Here is an 18,164-nt window from a genome sequence, read left to right as displayed (position 1 = left end):
CTGATGAGGTTGGAAAGATAGGAACTAGAAATTCAAACTAGCAAGATGGAGGTGATGTAGATGACTCTGATTCACCTGTTGATATGGATGTTTCTTATGATTGTGAATTGAATTTGTCTACAGATTTTGATCCAACTTCCTTCAAAGAAGCTGCTTCTCATGATGAATGGAAAGAAGCAATGCAAAAGGAGTATGATGCCTTAATAAAGAATGGCACTTGGAAGCTGGTTGATCCTCCATTGGGAACCAAACCAATTGGCTACAAGTGGGTCTATAAGAACAAGTATAAAGCTAATGGCTCACTTGACAAGCACAAAGCCAGGCTTGTGGCAAAAGGTTTTGCACAAAAGGAAGGGGTCGATTATGAGGAGACTTTTGCCCCCACAACAAAATGGGCTATCATCTGAACACTCTTTTCCCTAGCAGCTCAGAACGGTTGGAAAGTCCATCAAATGGATGTAAAAATTGCTTTCTTGAATGGAGATCTAAAAGAGAATGTTTTTATGTCCCACCCTGAAGGGTTTGCTGTAAAAGGACATGAACATAAAGTATGAAAACTTGTGAAATCCTTGTATGGCCTCAAACAAGCACCGTGAGCATGGTATGAAAAACTAATTGAGCATCTTCTGAAACTCAATTTCAAACATTATGATCTTGATGGTGCAACTTTGTTTGTCAAGAAGGTTGGCAAAACAGTTGTATATCTTGTATGATCTTTTGATGATAGGGAACAATGAGAGCTACATTGCATCCATAAAGAAGGAATTGAGGAAAGGTTTTGAAATGACTGATTTGGGCTATGTTCATTACTATCTTGGTATTGAAGTAACTCAACATCCAAAGTCCATATTCCTTTCTCAAAAGAAGTACATTGGAGATCTGTTGAACATATTTGGCATGACTGAATGCAATCCTCTGACTACTCCAATGGAACAAAACTTAAAGCTCACATCCATTGAGGGAAAAGAATTTGAGGATGCAACAAAGTATAGACAACTTGTAGGAAGTCTCAATTACCTAACTACTACCAGACCAGACATTTCGTTTGTTGTTGGAATCCAGGTTTGTGCAAAAGCCTTGTGAGGGACATTGGTTTGCTGCAAAAAGAGTTCTAAAGTACTTAAGGGAACTCAAGACTTTGGAATCAAGTATACACAGGTGGGAGACTTCAACTTGATTGGATATTCTGATTCATACTTTGATGGAGACAAAGAAATTGGGGTATCTACTTCAGGTTATGCTATGAGTCTTGGAATAGGAGTTGTCTCTTGGAGATCACATAAACAATCAGTTCCAGCAGATTCCACAACAGAGGCAAAATATGTGGCAGTAGCTGAGGCAACAAAAGAAATTGCGTGGCTCAGGAAAATTCTTGAATATTTGCAAGTAAAACAAGTACAATCAACTCCACTCATGATTAACGACACCTCGGCAATAAAGCTGGCCAAGAACCCAAAGTTCCATGATCGAACGAAGCACATCAATACAAAATATCATCTGATTCGACATCATGTTGAGGCCAAAACAATCCATCTCTGCCATTGTTCCACTAATTAATAGATTGCAGACATCTTCACCAAAGCGCTTGGAAGAGAAAAGCTTGAAAGATTCAGAATGATGCTTGGACTCACCAACATCCCTTTAGATTAAGGGGGGGAATGTTGACACCTAATTATAGGGATTGGCTGAATAGTTGTAATTAGTGTAAATAAATAATAGAGGAAATGGAGAGTCATCGAGAGATGAACTGAACAGTCTCTCCCTCTTGTATATAATAATGAACAACCTGAATGAATAAATCAATCACATTTGAGGAGTTACCTCCTGGCCTGACACTACCATATAAATTCATTGATTTTAGTGTAGAAACCAAATAATATGCATTAATATACACATTGTACAAGTCTCTAAATAGGTTTATATGCATGAGGAGTCATTCACAAACACATTTCTATAGGTTAAAATCCATACCTAAATAGGTTTCTACAAGTATTAACACATTCAATTTTTACTAACATGATCAATTTCTTTGAGCTTCTTCTACTTTATTTGAAATATCATCTATACTTGTTTTACTTTCATTTTTCTTTTTCAAATTCAAAATATGGACTTTGAAAAATCCAAGTTCGAATTGTGTAAAACTCATATTCAAAGATGCAGAACAACCTCTTCACAACTCGATCAATTGATATAAATCTAAATTTACTTAAAAGCAACTTGTATTTCTCTAACTCTAAGCTCAAGTTGTATTATTTTATTTTTCTAATATAAGGATTTTTTTTTTTAATGTAATGTTATCTAACATTAACTAAAGTGACAATATATGCCCCATACTGGGCTGGAGTACATATCGTAGTAATAAAATTCACTTATGACAAGGTTTTGTGACATAGTGGATTTGACTCTTGGACTTATAAGTTATAGAAAACATGAGGTAGAAGATTGCAAAAGGGTGTCACGACTACTTTGGGTTGCACAACCAAACTTCTTGTGAAGCTCCAAATAGGAGGCCATCCTACCACCAAGGGTGCTTTGTCACGACCAAAAAATCAATTGATCTCACGAAAAATGTGTTCCACACAAAATTTGAAAAATTGGAAAGGACAAAAAGTTATGTTGTGTAGCCCTGGGAAAGTTCCAGATTGCTTTGGAGTGTGCTTAGTATTAGCGGGCTTTAATATATTCTCAAAGGCATCAACACATGCTAACAATCTTTGGCTCTCATATGAAGCTTTGACTACAAATTGAGTGTTTGTGATAGATATAGTAACCCCCACAAATTGATTGTTGATTGTATTACTTGAAATCCCATTGGAAAATATAGCACTAGGATGTTATTGGAAATTCTACTGGTTTTTTTTGCCCTGATTGATTTCCCAAGGTTTGTAGAGCTACAATGTCATGTAATAACCCAAGAAAACATGAAAGGCCTTGAATACTCTTGGTTAAACTCCTTTGAGTCTAATTCTAGTAATCTAACGTCATAGTCGTTCATCAAATTCACTCCTAGAATATTAGAGAAACCTTGATTTGCTTTTGAAACAACACCCTTTAATGTCCTGTGAAAACCCATGTAATTACGCCGAAAGGCGCATTCTACAACCTAAAATGAGGGCAATGTATGATTACATTGGTGCTCAACGTGGAATTGACATGTGTCCCTTTTAAAATAAAAGTAAAATATTCTCTAATAAAAAAAAAATGTCAACGATAATAAAATACAAAAATAAATATACGGGGTTGGTATGATGGAGATGTGGTAAAAAATATTTCACTTTCTCTCAACCATAATAAATTATTTCAATGTACATGTGAAGTAACATAATTTTAGCTTTAAAGAAATAAAATCACTAAAATTAAAAAAACCATATATTTTAACTTTTGAGTTGGAGCAAGATGTAGAATTTTTATACATTTTAAAAATATTTTAATGCAACATTTAAATAGACTATTTGAATATCTATACTAACTAATTTATTTTAATATCAATTTCATATAATGTATGAGAGAGGAAGTATACAAAAATAAATAATAATAATAATGTTAACCATAATAAAATATTTCAATATACAAAGAAAATAAGTAAATTGAAAGTAAACAAATTCAATTATTTCCTCATAAAACTAATAAGAGCCGTATATGTAATTCTTTTAATTATTAATATAAAATTAATACGTGGCAATTAAAAACTATAAACAATGATAAAAAAAAATGCAAAGTGGATCATAGATAAAATAATCTATATCTATATTTTATATATATATATATATATATATATGTGTGTATGTGTGTGTGTGGTTAAACAAAAAAAAAATATATTATATAAAGCAATTGGAAAAAATAAAATATTATGGTTAAACATTTCAAACAATCTCACTGTTCTACATTTTGGTCCCTTTTCACGTATATTTTTTGGTCAATTTTGTATGCAATCCAACAATGAAAACTTAACTTATGTAGTCTATATTCTACACAATCCAAGTAGTCAGGGGAATTTTCAAGGCGTGAATCCATTTATGCATTACAAAAATGCAATTTAAACAACGGGAAAATATATATATATATGTGTGTGTGTGTGTGTGTGTGTGTGTCAAAAATATTTTGAGGTATGTTAGAATATTGTAGCTTGGATAGGCGTTCTAGTCTTGAGAGGTGTCATTGAGGCAAGAAACATATAGGAATTAATTATCTCCAAGCCCATGTAATTTTCCTAAGGGAAATATCTTAATTATCTCAATTAGTGATTTTTTTTATAATTATTTTGTATGTCTAGCTTAGGGCAAGTGGATAATTAATTGACATTAGTTGAATAGGGAATATGATTGATTTACCTCTAGAGGCTTGTAGAAACTTTATAAGATGATCTTAGCCATCAATTGGATCAAGTGAACTTATAATTGTGTCCATTCAGTCGTGAATGAGAGACTATAAAGGGAGATCGATAGGTAGCTTTGGAGACACATTGAGTGGGTGGTTTAAAGAGACAATGAGAGGGTTTCAATATTAGTGATTGGGAAGAAATTGATAGTTTATTCCTCACAAAGATTTCTAGTTTCTAAGTATTAGAAGGAGAGCGAATTATTTCTGTAGAAGGAGGTCAAATTTGCCATTTTATCAGTGCAATTTTCCAGAGAGAATTCCCAGAGGCAGTGTAAGCTACCGGAAAATCCAGATCAAGTTTCCAGAGGCAGTTGAATTGCAAGAAAGGTGCATTGCAGGAAGTGTGAATTGCAGGAAAGGGAGATTAAATTTTTTAGGGTTGCTAAATTGCCCGTGCGAATTGTTGGAGGTTGCTAGTGCGAGTTCCAAAGGAGGTGTGAATTGCAAGAAAGGGCCAAGTTAATTTGTCGAGGGAGATAGTGAAGTTTCCTAAATCAATTTGTTCAGTGGTGGAGATAAAAATATTGCCAAATCTTTGCCAATGTCAAGAAAGCAGTTATAATTTTTTAATAAGCAATTATGTTGAATATATTAATAAAAAGCCCTTAGATATGAAAAGTAGATTTCCCCACATTAGGGTTTTTCTAAGGATGTCTTTGTCCAAAAATATTGGTGTAAATTGTGTGATTTGTTTCTCGAATATTTCCTATAATTTTATTTTTTGTGATTCTTGTTGTTCATATTATTGTTCATTACTTCCCATGGAAGAATTAATTTGCAATGAATAAGTAACATGAAATAATTAACTAGGTTAATAACACCTTCTAGGTAGACAAAAAATTCACATGGTATGAGAGCAATGAAGTGCTCAATTTATTGGTGATTTGAGCATGAGGGTTTCGAAGGAGAAATCAAAGGTTTTATCACACATATTTTCTCTTGAGATCTATTGAAAATTATTAGAGTTTATTGTTCAAGGGTTTCAGAAATGGCTTCAGCTGGATTGAGATATCAAAGTAGATTTAATGGTGCATCAAACTTTGGCACTTGGAAATCGAGAATTTTATTATTGTTGGAGTAGCATGGACTAAAGATTATGTTATGACAATTGTCGTTGTACTAACAAATTCGTTGTAGTTAGCAGCATACCGCAAGGAGGATGCCAAAGCTAAGCATATTATCCAAGACAGGGTCAAAGATCACATTGTTCCCCATATTATAGAATTGGATATAATGAAGGTGTGGGATGCCATCCTAAAGTTGTTCCAGAATGCTACTATAAACATGAAGTTGATCCTTAGAGAGAATCTATGAAACACTAGATTGAATAAGGGAGAAGGCGTAGTCAGTTACCTCACCAAGATCAGACATGTCAATGATGAGTTAGTAGCTATCAAAGAGAAGATAGATGATGATGAGCTAGCGAGAGCTACTCTAAATGGGTTCTCAAAGCAGTGGGATGTGTTTGTCTAAGCGATCAATGGACGATAGGACCTACCTAACTGGGATTGTTTATGGAGCGATTTCACTAAGGGAGATCTTAGGCCGACCCTTGTTAGTGACAACATCAATAAAATTCAAAAATATTAGGATGACAAGATTATTGCTCTTGCAGGAAAGGGCAAAGTCAAGAAGGGCTCAAGTAAAGGGCCTAACTCTAAGGGAGAGAGGAAAAAGAAGGACTTAAGTAAAATAAAGTGTTTTGGATACGGTCAACATGGACACTATGTCAGTTAATGTTTGAATAGGAAGAAGGGTGACAAGAGAAGAAGCAACAAACAATAACTTCAATAGATATTGATGGACTATCTTCAAGAATTGAAGATGAGTTTTCTCTCATAACTTGTTTATCTACCTCAACCATCACATAAATTTGGTAAATTGATAGTGTGGCATCATGTCACATGATGGTGGTTAGATATTATTTCTCTAGCTACAAAGCAGAGGAGATAGGCTTCCAAATTTATATGGGAAATAAGTCCAAGTGTACTCCATTTGGGAGATGGACTATTACATTTCAGAGGGAGTCAAGCAAGAGTACTCATGTTACAGATGTGTTGCATGTTCTAGGTTTAGGAATGAACCTGGTTTCAATTTTTGCTCTTTAGGATAAGGGGTATGATGTGTACTTTTGAGGACAAAGGGTGTACATAAAACATCAGGATTGGAAATTAGTTGGAGTGAGAAGCAACAAGTTGTACAAGTTGCATTTGGACGCTCCAAAGGCAATAGTGAGCAACATTAGTAATATATGGGAGAGTAATGGCATAGGAGGATGGGTCATATCCATCATGGAGCAATTAAGTTGCTTGGGGAGACCATGACAAATGTTCTAGAAGTAAGCACAAAACATGATGATGTGTGCCTAACGTGTGTACTTTGGAAGTTCGCAAAGGCAACATTTCCAAGGAGTGACAATAGAGCCAAGGGTGTTAGAGACTTGATACATTCTGATTTTTGTGGTCCATTGTCCACTAAGTCTCTTAGTGGTTATGAGTACTTCATGACATTTATTGATAACTTCCCCATGAAGACTTGGATTTACTTCTTGAAGACAAGGGATAAAGTCTTCAGTTGCTTCTAAGAGTTTAAGGCTCTTATGGAGAATTTGATAAGCATGAAGATAAAGGTCCTTCAGACAGATAATGAAGGTGAGTACATTGACAAAGCCTTCAAGGATTTATGCGCAAATGAATGAATAAAGAGGGATAGCTCTCTACAACTTGCAGCAGAATGGGCAATGCTATATGATCAGAACATGCCTAGATAATTGTGGGCAGAGGCATGTAGCACAAAAATGTACATTCATAATAGGGTCTCGCACAAGGTGTTGGGAAAGATGACGCCCGAAGAGGCATTTACAAGAAGGAAGCTAGAATTCAGTCATTTTAGGAATTTTGGTAATATCACTTATTGTCACATTCCAGATGAGAAGTACACCAAGCTAGATGCAATTTCAGAGTTGGGATATTTCATTCGTTAGAATGAAACTTCCAAGGCATAGAGGATCTACATTCCAAGTAACAGGGATATTATCATGAGATGCAACATAAAGTTCCAGGAGGAGAAAGCCTTCAAGAGATCTTGCGAGTTACCAGTAGTTGATCACTGTCAGCTAGTGGAAGCTCCAAGGGTTGAATAGAAATCTTAGGCTCAAGGCACTAGTACAAGTATAATGACTAGTATGGGTATAGGTACAAGTGCATAGGAGAGTTCACAACATGCAGAGCATCAACAACAAGATGAGGAGCTTGAAGCTCCACCCACCACTCATGGGTGAAGGAATAGAGAGGTGCTTTAAATGTTAAGAGATGCACAAGAGTTTGTGGGAGCTCCTAGATCAATCACCAGGGACAATAAACCACCAAAGAGATATTCCAAGTACAAGGAGTTGATGAGTGAGCTCATTGATAGTCAACCTTCCAACTATCAGGAGACTGAACAACACGAGGTGTGGTAGGATGTGATGGTGGAGGAGTACAACTCCATCATGCTGAATGATGTTTAGGAGGTGGTGCCTAGACTGTTGGATAGAGCAATGGTTAGTTGCCACTGGATCTACAAGATCAAGCACACTACAGATGGTAGTGTATAAAAATTTAAGGAAAGGTTTGAGGCCAAGCGGTTCTCTCAAAAAGAGGGAATAGTTTATGAGGAGATATTTTCTCTTATGGCCAGGTATACTTCCATTAGGGACGTGATCTCACTTGTAACATAGATGGGATGGAAAATCCATCATATGGATGTCAAGACGATGTTTCTAAACAAAGTCATAGAGGAGGAGGTGTAAATCAAACAACTAGAGGGTTTTGAGATGCATGGGAAGGAAACCATGTATATAGGTTGAAGAGAGAATTATGTGGACTCAAGCAAACTCCCAAAGCATAGTACGGTTAGATTGACAACTAATTGCACGAATGGGCTCCGTGAAGAGTGAGGACGATTCAAACCTATATTATCTTATGGTTGGAGGTGAGCCTCTCATTCTCGTGTTATATGTGGATGATCTATTTTTGACTAGGTCACCAAGGCTCATCAAGGGTTGCAAGAGGGACTTAGCAACAAAGTTTAAGATGAAGGATTTGGGGTTGATGCATTATTTTATACGGCTTGAGGTGTGGCGGACATATGGGGAGATCTTACTTGGACAAGGGAGATACACTATGGAGATATTAAAGAAATGTAGGATGTTGGACTGGACCCATGTCTACACCTATGATAACGAATTGGAAGAAGATTGATGCGTCTAAGCAAGAGGAAATGGATCCCACCTTATATAAACAACTTATTGGCTCTCTCATGTATATGGTCAACACAAGGTTGGACATTTGCTTTGTGGTCAACACTCCTAGTTAGTTCACGGTGGATCCAAAGAGGGTGCATTGGACAACAACGAAGCATGTGCTATGATATCTACAAGGTACAATTGAGTATGGGTTAAGGTATACTCAGGGTGATGGTGTTAGGTTGATGGGATACCCTGACGCAGACTGGGTAAGTAATGTAATGGATAGGAAAAGCACTTTAGGGTGTTGCTTCAACATTGGATCAGGGGTTGTCTCTTGGTACAATAAGAAGTAGAATTTGGTTGCATTAAGCTCTGTAGAAGCAGAGTACATGGCAGTGAGCATGAATACATGTGAGGCCATATGGCTTTGGAAGCTGCTAGTTGCACTATTTGGTCAAAGGATGGAGTTGACCAATATCTACTTTGATAATTAGAGTTGCGTCAAGCTATATGAGAATCTAGGGTTTCATGATAGGTTAAGGCACATCGACATTAGATACCATTTCATCAGGGATTGTGTACAACATCGATTAGTTCGAATACAATATGTGCCTATAGATTAGTAGGTGGCAAATACTTTGATGAGGGCCTTGAATAAAGGAAAGTTTGTTTTCTTCAGGGATAAGTTGGGTGTTGTGGAGGTCACCTTCCTCGCTAAGAGGGAGTGTTAGAATATTGTAGCTCAGACAAATGTTATAGTCTTGAGAGATGTCATTGAGGTTAGAAACACAAAGGAATTAATTATCTCCAAGCCCATGTAATTTTTCCTAAGGGAAATATCTTAGTCACACGAATTAGTGATTTTTATTTAAATAACTTCCTAAGTCTAACTTAGGGAAAGTGGATAATTTATTGACATTGGTTGGGTATGATCAATTTACCTCTTGAAACTCATATAAAGTTTCTAAGACGATCTTAGTCATCGATTAGATCAAGTGAACTTCTAATCATAGCCATTCATTTATGAATGAACGATTATAAATTGAGATCGATGCACAACATTGAAGACACATTAAGTGGCTAATTTTTAGAGACACCAAGAGCGTTTTAGTAACAATGATTAGGAAGAAATTGCCAGAGTTTATTCTTCACAAAGGTTTTAGTTTTTGAGTATCATAAGGAGAGAAAATTATTTTTGCAGAAGCCAGTTGAATTTGATAGTTTGAGTTTGCTAGTTTTTTGGAGGCTACAAATGTGAGTTCCAAAGGAGGTGCGGATTGCTGGAAAGGGCCAAGTTAATTTGCAGTGGGAGATAGTGAAGTTTCTCAGATTGGTTTGTTTAGAGGTGGAGATAAAAATATTGTCAGAGCTTTGCTAGTGTTAAGCAAGCAGTTGCAATTTCTCAATAAGAAGTTTTGCTGAAGATATTAATAAAAAGCACTCCGATATGAAAATTGGTTTTCCCCACATTGGGGTTTTTCCAGGGATGTTTTTGTCCAAATATACTGGAATTTGTGTGATTGGTTTCTTGTATATTTCCTGTAATTTTATTTCTTTGTGATTGGTGTTTTATTCATGTTATTATTCGTTACTTCCCTAGAGAAGAATTAAGTTGCAGTGAATAAGTAACGGAAAATAATGAACTGGGTTAATAACACCTTCTGGGTAACCAAAAATTTCATAAGGTGCAAGTTTTTTTATAGTGCAAAACTTGAAAAAAGATTTGCAGCTATAGAGATTTGGTCCCTCTTGCCCTCTCATATAAAATATTATATTAGGGGGCAAGAGGGACCAAATCTTTATAGTTGCAAATATTTTTCCAAGTTTTGCACTATAAAAAAATTTGCACCTCATATATATATATATATATATATCAGGGGCAGGTGGACCAAATCTCTCCAGCTACAAAACGTTTTTTAAGTTTTTCCCTTTAAAAACCTTAAAAGATTTGATCCCTCTTGGTGTTACTAGATCCGTGATTAAGATGGATTTATACTATTTATAATCTCACATAACATGAGAAAATTTCATAGTTCAACAAACTCAACTAATGTTTTCGAGCCCCCTATGTTAGGTGAATTGAGAATCATATGTCACTAAGCATAAATAAAAATAAGATTTTGATATTGAAAATGAGTGGTAATTTGATACAAAAATATGGGTAATAACTTCCACTTAATGCTAAAACATAGCTCAACATATGAACTCTTAATCACATATGGTAAATGAGCAGATTATACCTTTTTTTAACCAAGGGAATCAATAACTCATAAAAGTGATTTAGGCTAGGCTTGGGACTATATCTATTCGTTGCCACTATAACCCAAAGAGTATATCCAATAGGCCACAAGCTAGATATACCATGAACTTGTGACTAAGTAAGGGCCAAATTGTCCCAAGGCACAATAGAGTGGACCTCTATTTCTGGGGGTGTCTACCCTTCTATCTTTATCACAATGTGCCAATATGTCACTATGTGGAATTTGAACACAGGTGGGAAGGAGAACAAACAATTGTCCTAACTACCCAAGCTAAACCCTTGTACAACTTGATTGGACCTAATAGTTAAGAACACATGCTTCCTCGTAAAAGGTTATAGGTTCAAATCCAAAGGGGGGCAAAGTATGCACAACTTCATAAACTTTAGCAATCAAATCACTGCACGGAGGCGGTCCTTGTCCCACAAATAAAGGGGTCTCATAAACCAGTTTGGTGTCTCGCTTGTCCATGACCTTAAAATTAAATTATTATTAATATTATTACATTTAAAAAATTGAAGGACATGGGGGTGGGCTTTGATCCACTCATGTCTACAAAGATCACGAGACCATTAAATATAATCTCTTTAGGTATAACCACATGTTAGATCACTACCTCAAAGTGACTCATAACTAAGCCCTTATGAGAATTAAACAAATAAATTATATTACAAAACAAATTATGTTCGATCAATACCTCAAGGTGACCCATAACTTTGATAAAAGCATTTATAAGAATTAAGCAAATAAACTATACCACAAAACAAACTATATATCGTCAAAATGACACAACATAGATACCTATCACTTCTAAACAATGGGAAAACCTATCATAACTCAATTATCAAACCAACAGTGGGACAACTACCATCCACTGCTATTTGTGAATGAAGGTTGACTCATCATTGTTAGTTAAGGAAAACCACACCACTTGTAATTACCCATTGGTGATCCGTAAGGGGGCAGGCTTTCACTCCTACTAGATGCCTTTGGGTCTTGGATTGTTAAACTATTTCCTTACATGCAAGAAAGACAAGCTCTTAACCAAGCAAAAGTAATTTTACAGCATACCTGAGACCAAATAAATCCCTTTCAACACTCTTTCTTGCAAACCAAAATATTATCTCAAACAATGACATTTCAATATATATATATATAATTACAAAATATCTTTTTGAAAGAATAAAGTTCAAGTTCGACTTTGGGAAATTGAAACATCATTGCCAACCTTATTAAAAGTCAATCAACTTTGGGCAGCTATCTCTTAGGGATCAAAGATAAATGTACAATATGATTAGATGTTACACCTGAGTGAGTGTCCGCCCAGGAGGACAGGAACAACAGTAAACGCTCGTGGTACCGAATGAGATATGCCATATGATTTCAAAAGCGTTGAGATCTGAGAGATTACGGTGAAGATGGGAATGATATTGGCATGTACGTGGTGGAGATTTTTGGTGTGTTTGGCATTTATTTGCATGATATTGGTGGTTAATGGATCAGCTGATACAGAGGAGGGCGGGAGTGGATTTGAACCCAGATGGCAGCTCCTCACTCGGAAGAATTTCTCTTCTCAGATCCGCCAACATGAATTTGCGCTGCTCATGGTCACCTATCCATGTGAGTGATGATTTATTACTTCTTTGTTTATTTGTCACTGAATGATTCCGTGGACATATATTTGACTAGACTCAGTGTTTCTTTGCGATGATTCAATTCAAATATAAACATAAATGTTTCTAAATCTCTGAAATAAGCTGCGTAAAAAGCTTCTTTATGTTAATTGGTCATATGTGGGCATTGGAGAAGATGTAATCTATGTTTAACAGGAAAACAATTATAATTAAGTACATTTGAGGAACCCTAGGATTCATACTTTGTCTATAGAAAGATTCAGAATATCTGCACATAATTTCGCAGAGTTTTTATTTATACTGGAAGTGCTTCCTTCTAAGCTCCAGAAACATTATACTGGCCAGAACAGGTCCTATGCAACAATCAGAATCACTTATGACCTGCAACTGGCCCGATATGCTTATTCATGTCTTCGAGGCCTTGCACCTGGCCGCAAGTACTTATTCCTGCTTTCGATGGCTTGCACCTGGCCCCAGCTGGTTATTATTGCTTTCCAGGACTTGAAACTGAGCCCAACTGCTGCCTTCCAGGACTTGAAACTGAGCCCAACGGCTGCCTTCCAGGACTGGCGTCTGACCCCAACTACATATTTGTGTATCCAGGAAAATTGGGCCTAAAATGCCACTATCTTAACCGCTGAAACATGACCCCATGGGCAAATTTCACTCGGGTTTGAAGAAATGATATCATAATTTTTGATGTGGCCCTTCAACATAACAGACCACATGCTCTTGTGATTTTTAGGAGGTGAAACACGCGGATCCGTGCAAAGGAGAAAGAAACTAGTGCTGCAGCGTTCTGCAAACATGAACAAGCTGATTACTTATTCAAGCGACAATGGCAGTTGTGTTCGTCAAACTGCCTACAGATACCAAATTGCATAATAATCATTTTATATGTCATTCTGTTGATGCCTACAATGCTCTGTAACAGCTCAGACCATGGCCAACACGATTTATCATTTGATTATTTTACTGTTCCGTGTTTTCGTATACTAATTTTTAGCTGTTACTGGGTTTATGAATAGCAAGGAACTCAGTGCAACCAATGTTATCAAAAGCAGCCAACATGGTTGATGAACAAGTCCACCAAAACCATTAAACACCATATTTCCAAGGTTTGCTTTGTTGATATTCATAAGAGAGTGAAGGGATTGGATGAAGCCAACCTTCAAACCCTAATTCATGCAATAAACAAGGAGAAAGGCAGCACTAGGGCGGTGCAGGATAAAACCCTAACAAGTGTGCCCTAGAACTGATCCATAAATGCACTAGAGAGCTAATCCATAAGTGTGCTAGAGAGAAGAAAACACAACACAAGAATAAGAGACAAACTCTTGATAGGGTACCCATAGGCTAAAGAATGGATTGCCATTTTGGTCTAGCTCGAGTGGTTGTGGGATGGATTGTTATCATCCCCACCTTGGTTCTATTCCTATAAGTGATATGCTGAGCTCATTATGAGTATATTGTTGTAATGGCTTTGAACCTTGTTGACCTGGCCCGACACCATGTTAGTTTTTCCTCAACCTATCACTCGACATTCTATTTACCTAGTAGATTACAAATCTACTGAACACATGCACCACTAGATTCTTAACACAATTAGTGGAAGCAAAAATTACACCAATCTCAATCACAAGTGACTAACGGATTCTACCCAATCAACAGTTCTTCATTAATAACTTAGAACCTACTTTGTCTTATGTCCTCGGATAATTGCCCAACTGAAGAAAAGTACAGTTAGAAGATACCCTGGATATGATACAACAAATCAAGCCCTAGATCTGTCATCGATCTCCTTGGCTGATATGGATCTCCAATGCTGCACTTTTGCAATTTCCTCGTACCTCACACACTTGAGTATCACACCCACTTGAGAAAATCCCTCTCTCAATGGCTTGTGCCACGGAATGGTGTGTTTTTCACCTCTCCATAGCCTTGCTTTTGTAACTTCACATTGCGCTAAATCCTAACCCTAATCTCCAAAGTGATTGACAACCGATATTAGATCTCACTTCACTTGAGATCAATGATTAAGATTAAAACATAGTCAATAAAGTAAAGTACTTTATTTTTCCTAAGTTTCATTAACTCAATAGCCAACATAATTAATTATGTGCTTTACCTAAGTTAGATTTAGGGTAAGTTACAATAGCAACTTGCTCACACTTGAGCACAATGTTAGTTGGGAGCAAGAGCGAAAGCGGGGAGCGGGAGCGACATTTTCAGTAGCTCCTGGTTTGGGAGTGAATCTTGGAGCAATTTTTAAAAAATTGTAGGAATTTACAGGGTAAATTCCTTAGACCGAACACCAAAGGACACCGCTCACAAAAAGATCACAGATCAATACACCAGTACTTTTGACGTGGTTAAAACCCTCAAAGAGGGAAACAGTCCACGGCCTGAGCCAATGCGGCCACTTCAGGCAATTTATTAATAAAAGAATGAAAATTTACATAAGCTTCTCTCATGGACGGTTAACCTACAAATGACCCTCCATGCTCTTTAAATAGAGATCATGGACCAATCGGGTGTTAAGCCACGAATCAAGTGTCGGTAATACCGAGGAGAGAATGAACCGTCAGATCACTACATATCGTGACCGTCGGATTGTAAGTTACAAAATGTACATAGTAAAGAAACACACTTTACCTAAGTCTATACTAGACCAAGTTATACTTAACTATTTCCTATGTGTCGGAATATCCTAACATCCCCCCTTAAGAACAACTTGGGATAGGATTGAAGGATTTACAAATATGACACAATAGGAGAAGGAAGGAGGCACTAGAACCTATCCCCCCTTAGTGACAACTTCTTGAACTCCAACCATAAATCAAAGTTTAGTGAACTTCGCCTCTGTGAGAGCCTTTGTAAAGATGTCTGCAACTTGATCATCTGTTGAACAATATTGCACTTCAAGAACATGATCGTGAATGAGCTTTCCGATGAAGTGCATGTGTAGTTCAATGTGTTTGCTTCGCTGATGTTGGACTGGATCTTTGCATAGTTGAATGGCACTTTGATTATCACACCAAAATGTAGTTGGATGTTGCTGCTGAAAGCCAAACTTTGACAGGATCTGACGAAGCCACAAGGCTTCCTTACTAGCTTCTACGGCACCACGATACTCTGCTTCTGCTGAAGAAAGAGAAATGGCACCTTGTTTCTTGCAAGCCCATGTAATAGGTCCTGAATCAAGAGTGAACACATAACCTGCAGTAGACTTCCGATCGTCAGGGTCACCAACCCAATCGGAATCAGTGAAACCAACAATTAGAGGAGATGCTTCGGCACTGTAATGAATCCCAAACTGAAATGTACCTCGAACATAACGAAGTATTCTTTTAGCTGCTTTCCAATGACTTTCACGTGGGTTTTGCATAAACCGAGCAACAAGGCCAACAACAAAGGAAAGGTCAGGACGAGTATGGGTTAGATGCAAAAGTTTTCCTACAAGTTGACGGTATAAGGTAGCATCAACTTCAGGAGAAGTACAAGTGACTGAAAGTTTGACTCCAGACTGAAAGGGAGAAGGGGCTGGCTTATAGTCTTCCATGTGAAAATGGCGTAGAATATCACAGGCATATTTGGACTGGGAAATGGAAATACCTTTCTTGGATTGCAAGACTTGAAGACCAAGAAAATAATGTAAGTGTCCTAAGTCTGTCATTTCAAACTTCCTTTTAAGGCTAGACTTCACATGGTTTATAAGGTTGGGATCACTACCAGTCAGGATAAGATCATCAACATAAAGAACAAGAATGATAAGAGATTTGCTCACTTTCTTGGTGTAGACAGTATTGTCAAAATGACACCTAGAAAAGCCATTTTCTAAAAGAAAGTTATCCATTTTGGCATACCAAGCTCGAGCAGCTTGCTTGATACCATAAAGGGATTTCTTAAGCAGACATACAAGGCTGGAGTCTGTTTGTATAAAGCCAATAGGTTGTTCCATATAGATTTCTTCATGCAAGTCCCCATGCAAGAAGGCAGATTTAACATCCATCTGATGGACTTCCCATTTGAAAGAGGCAACAAGGGAAAGAACAAGGCGGATAGAGTTCATTTTGGCAACAGGGGAGAAGGTTTCAGTGTAGTCAATGCCTTCAACTTGTGGAAAACCCTTAGCAACAAGACGAGCTTTATGTTTATCAACTTTCCCATCTGGTCCATACTTGGTTCTGTAAACCCATTTGCATCTAACAAGTTTTCGTCCCTTTGGTAGAGGAACAAGATCCCATGTATCATTTGCCAATAATGAATGATATTCTTCATTCATAGCTGCTTCTCAATCTGGATGGCCTGAAGCTTCTGCAAAGGTGTCAGGATCATAATTCACTGAAGCTTGAGCCAATAAAGAAGAGGCTCTCTCGAACTGAGAACGTGTACGTCGCTGATATGTAGGATCACCGGCAAGATCACCTGCTGCATCCCGAGTAGCACGGACCCATTTTGGAATCTAAGGAGCTGAAGGAGGATCCTGAGAAGGTGGGGGAGGATTTTTATCCTCGCTTTCATCATCTGAAGAAGAAATATTTTCAAAAGTAGAAGAGATAGGAAGAGGTGGCACATCCGCCAAACTAGGCTCGTAGGCCGATATATTTTCAGCAAACTTTACATCTCTTCTAATGATAACATTTTTGGACTTAAGTGGAATAAGTCTATATCCTTTGACATCTTCAGAATATCCAACAAAAATACATTTTTCACTCTTAGGTTCTAAAGCTTTATGTTTCTCATCTGGAATATGGGCCCATGCTTCACTTCCAAAAACACGAAAGTGACTTACATCTAGTTTAATTGAGCTCCATGCTTCTTCTGGAGTGATATTCTTTAAAACCTTAATAGGAGTGCGATTTATTATGTAATTTGCACAGTTAATTGCTTCTGCCCAATAATTAAGACTAAGTCCTTTAGATTGAAGCATACAATTAGCTATTTCCTTTAAGGTGCGATTCTTCCTTTCAGCTACACCATTTTGTTGTGGAGTGTATGGAACAGTATGTTGCATTTGAATTCCATTCTCAGTGCAAAAGTTGATGAATTTTTTGTTGACATATTCTCTGCCATTATCAGATCTTAGCTTAAGAATTTGATGTCCAGATTGTTTTTCAACAAAGAACATGTTAAATACTTCCCTCTTGAGTTTTAAGAAGTATACCCAAGTGCGTCTGGAGAAATCATCAATGAAAGTTAAGAAATACTTGTAGCCAAAGAATGAAACAACTGGAAGTGGACCACATAAATCACTATGCACGAGCTGTAAAGGGGCTGAGGCGTGCCAAGAGGCACGTTTTTCAAAACTGTCTCGATGATGTTTTCCGAGTACACATCCGGAACAAGCACCATCTCTGCAAGATACCATTGGAAGACCTGTCACCATATTTTCTTTACATAGATTCTGAAAGGAGCGATAGTTTAAGTGACCAAATCGCTCATGCCAAAGTTTGCTAACTTCATCGTTATGAGCAACAAATACTGAGGGAAGATTTGATGACCCAAAGTTGTGAAACTTATACAACCTTGTAGAATCATCAGCAATGCCAGTAGCTAAAATCTGTCTAGGATCTCTTAGGTCCTTAATTACAACATCGTGAGGTGAAAATTCAACGATTTTACCTTCACTTGAATGAGTTATTTGATATACAGATAGAAGGT

At 37.1% G+C, this 18,164-nt stretch overlaps 1 protein-coding gene across 1 annotated transcript in view; it reads left to right on the top strand.

The window, feature by feature from the left end:
- Positions 1-12,093: 12,093 nt before the first annotated feature.
- The window catches only part of LOC149232468 (uncharacterized), a 314,347-nt gene continuing 308,276 nt past the window's right edge, over positions 12,094-18,164 (top strand). The window contains 1 exon segment of the mRNA XM_089379419.1: positions 12,094-12,486. Within this exon segment, the coding sequence (XP_089235545.1) occupies positions 12,285-12,486 (202 nt within the window). The 5' untranslated portion in view covers positions 12,094-12,284.

This window comes from Pinus tabuliformis, chromosome J (genome assembly GCF_031772625.1).
Source record: "Pinus tabuliformis cultivar Carrire ecotype Pingquan chromosome J, CPIR1, whole genome shotgun sequence".
Lineage (NCBI taxonomy): Eukaryota > Viridiplantae > Streptophyta > Pinopsida > Pinales > Pinaceae > Pinus > Pinus tabuliformis.
The sequence above is the reverse complement of the archived record's forward strand: the minus strand, read 5'-3'. Positions and strand labels throughout refer to the sequence as shown.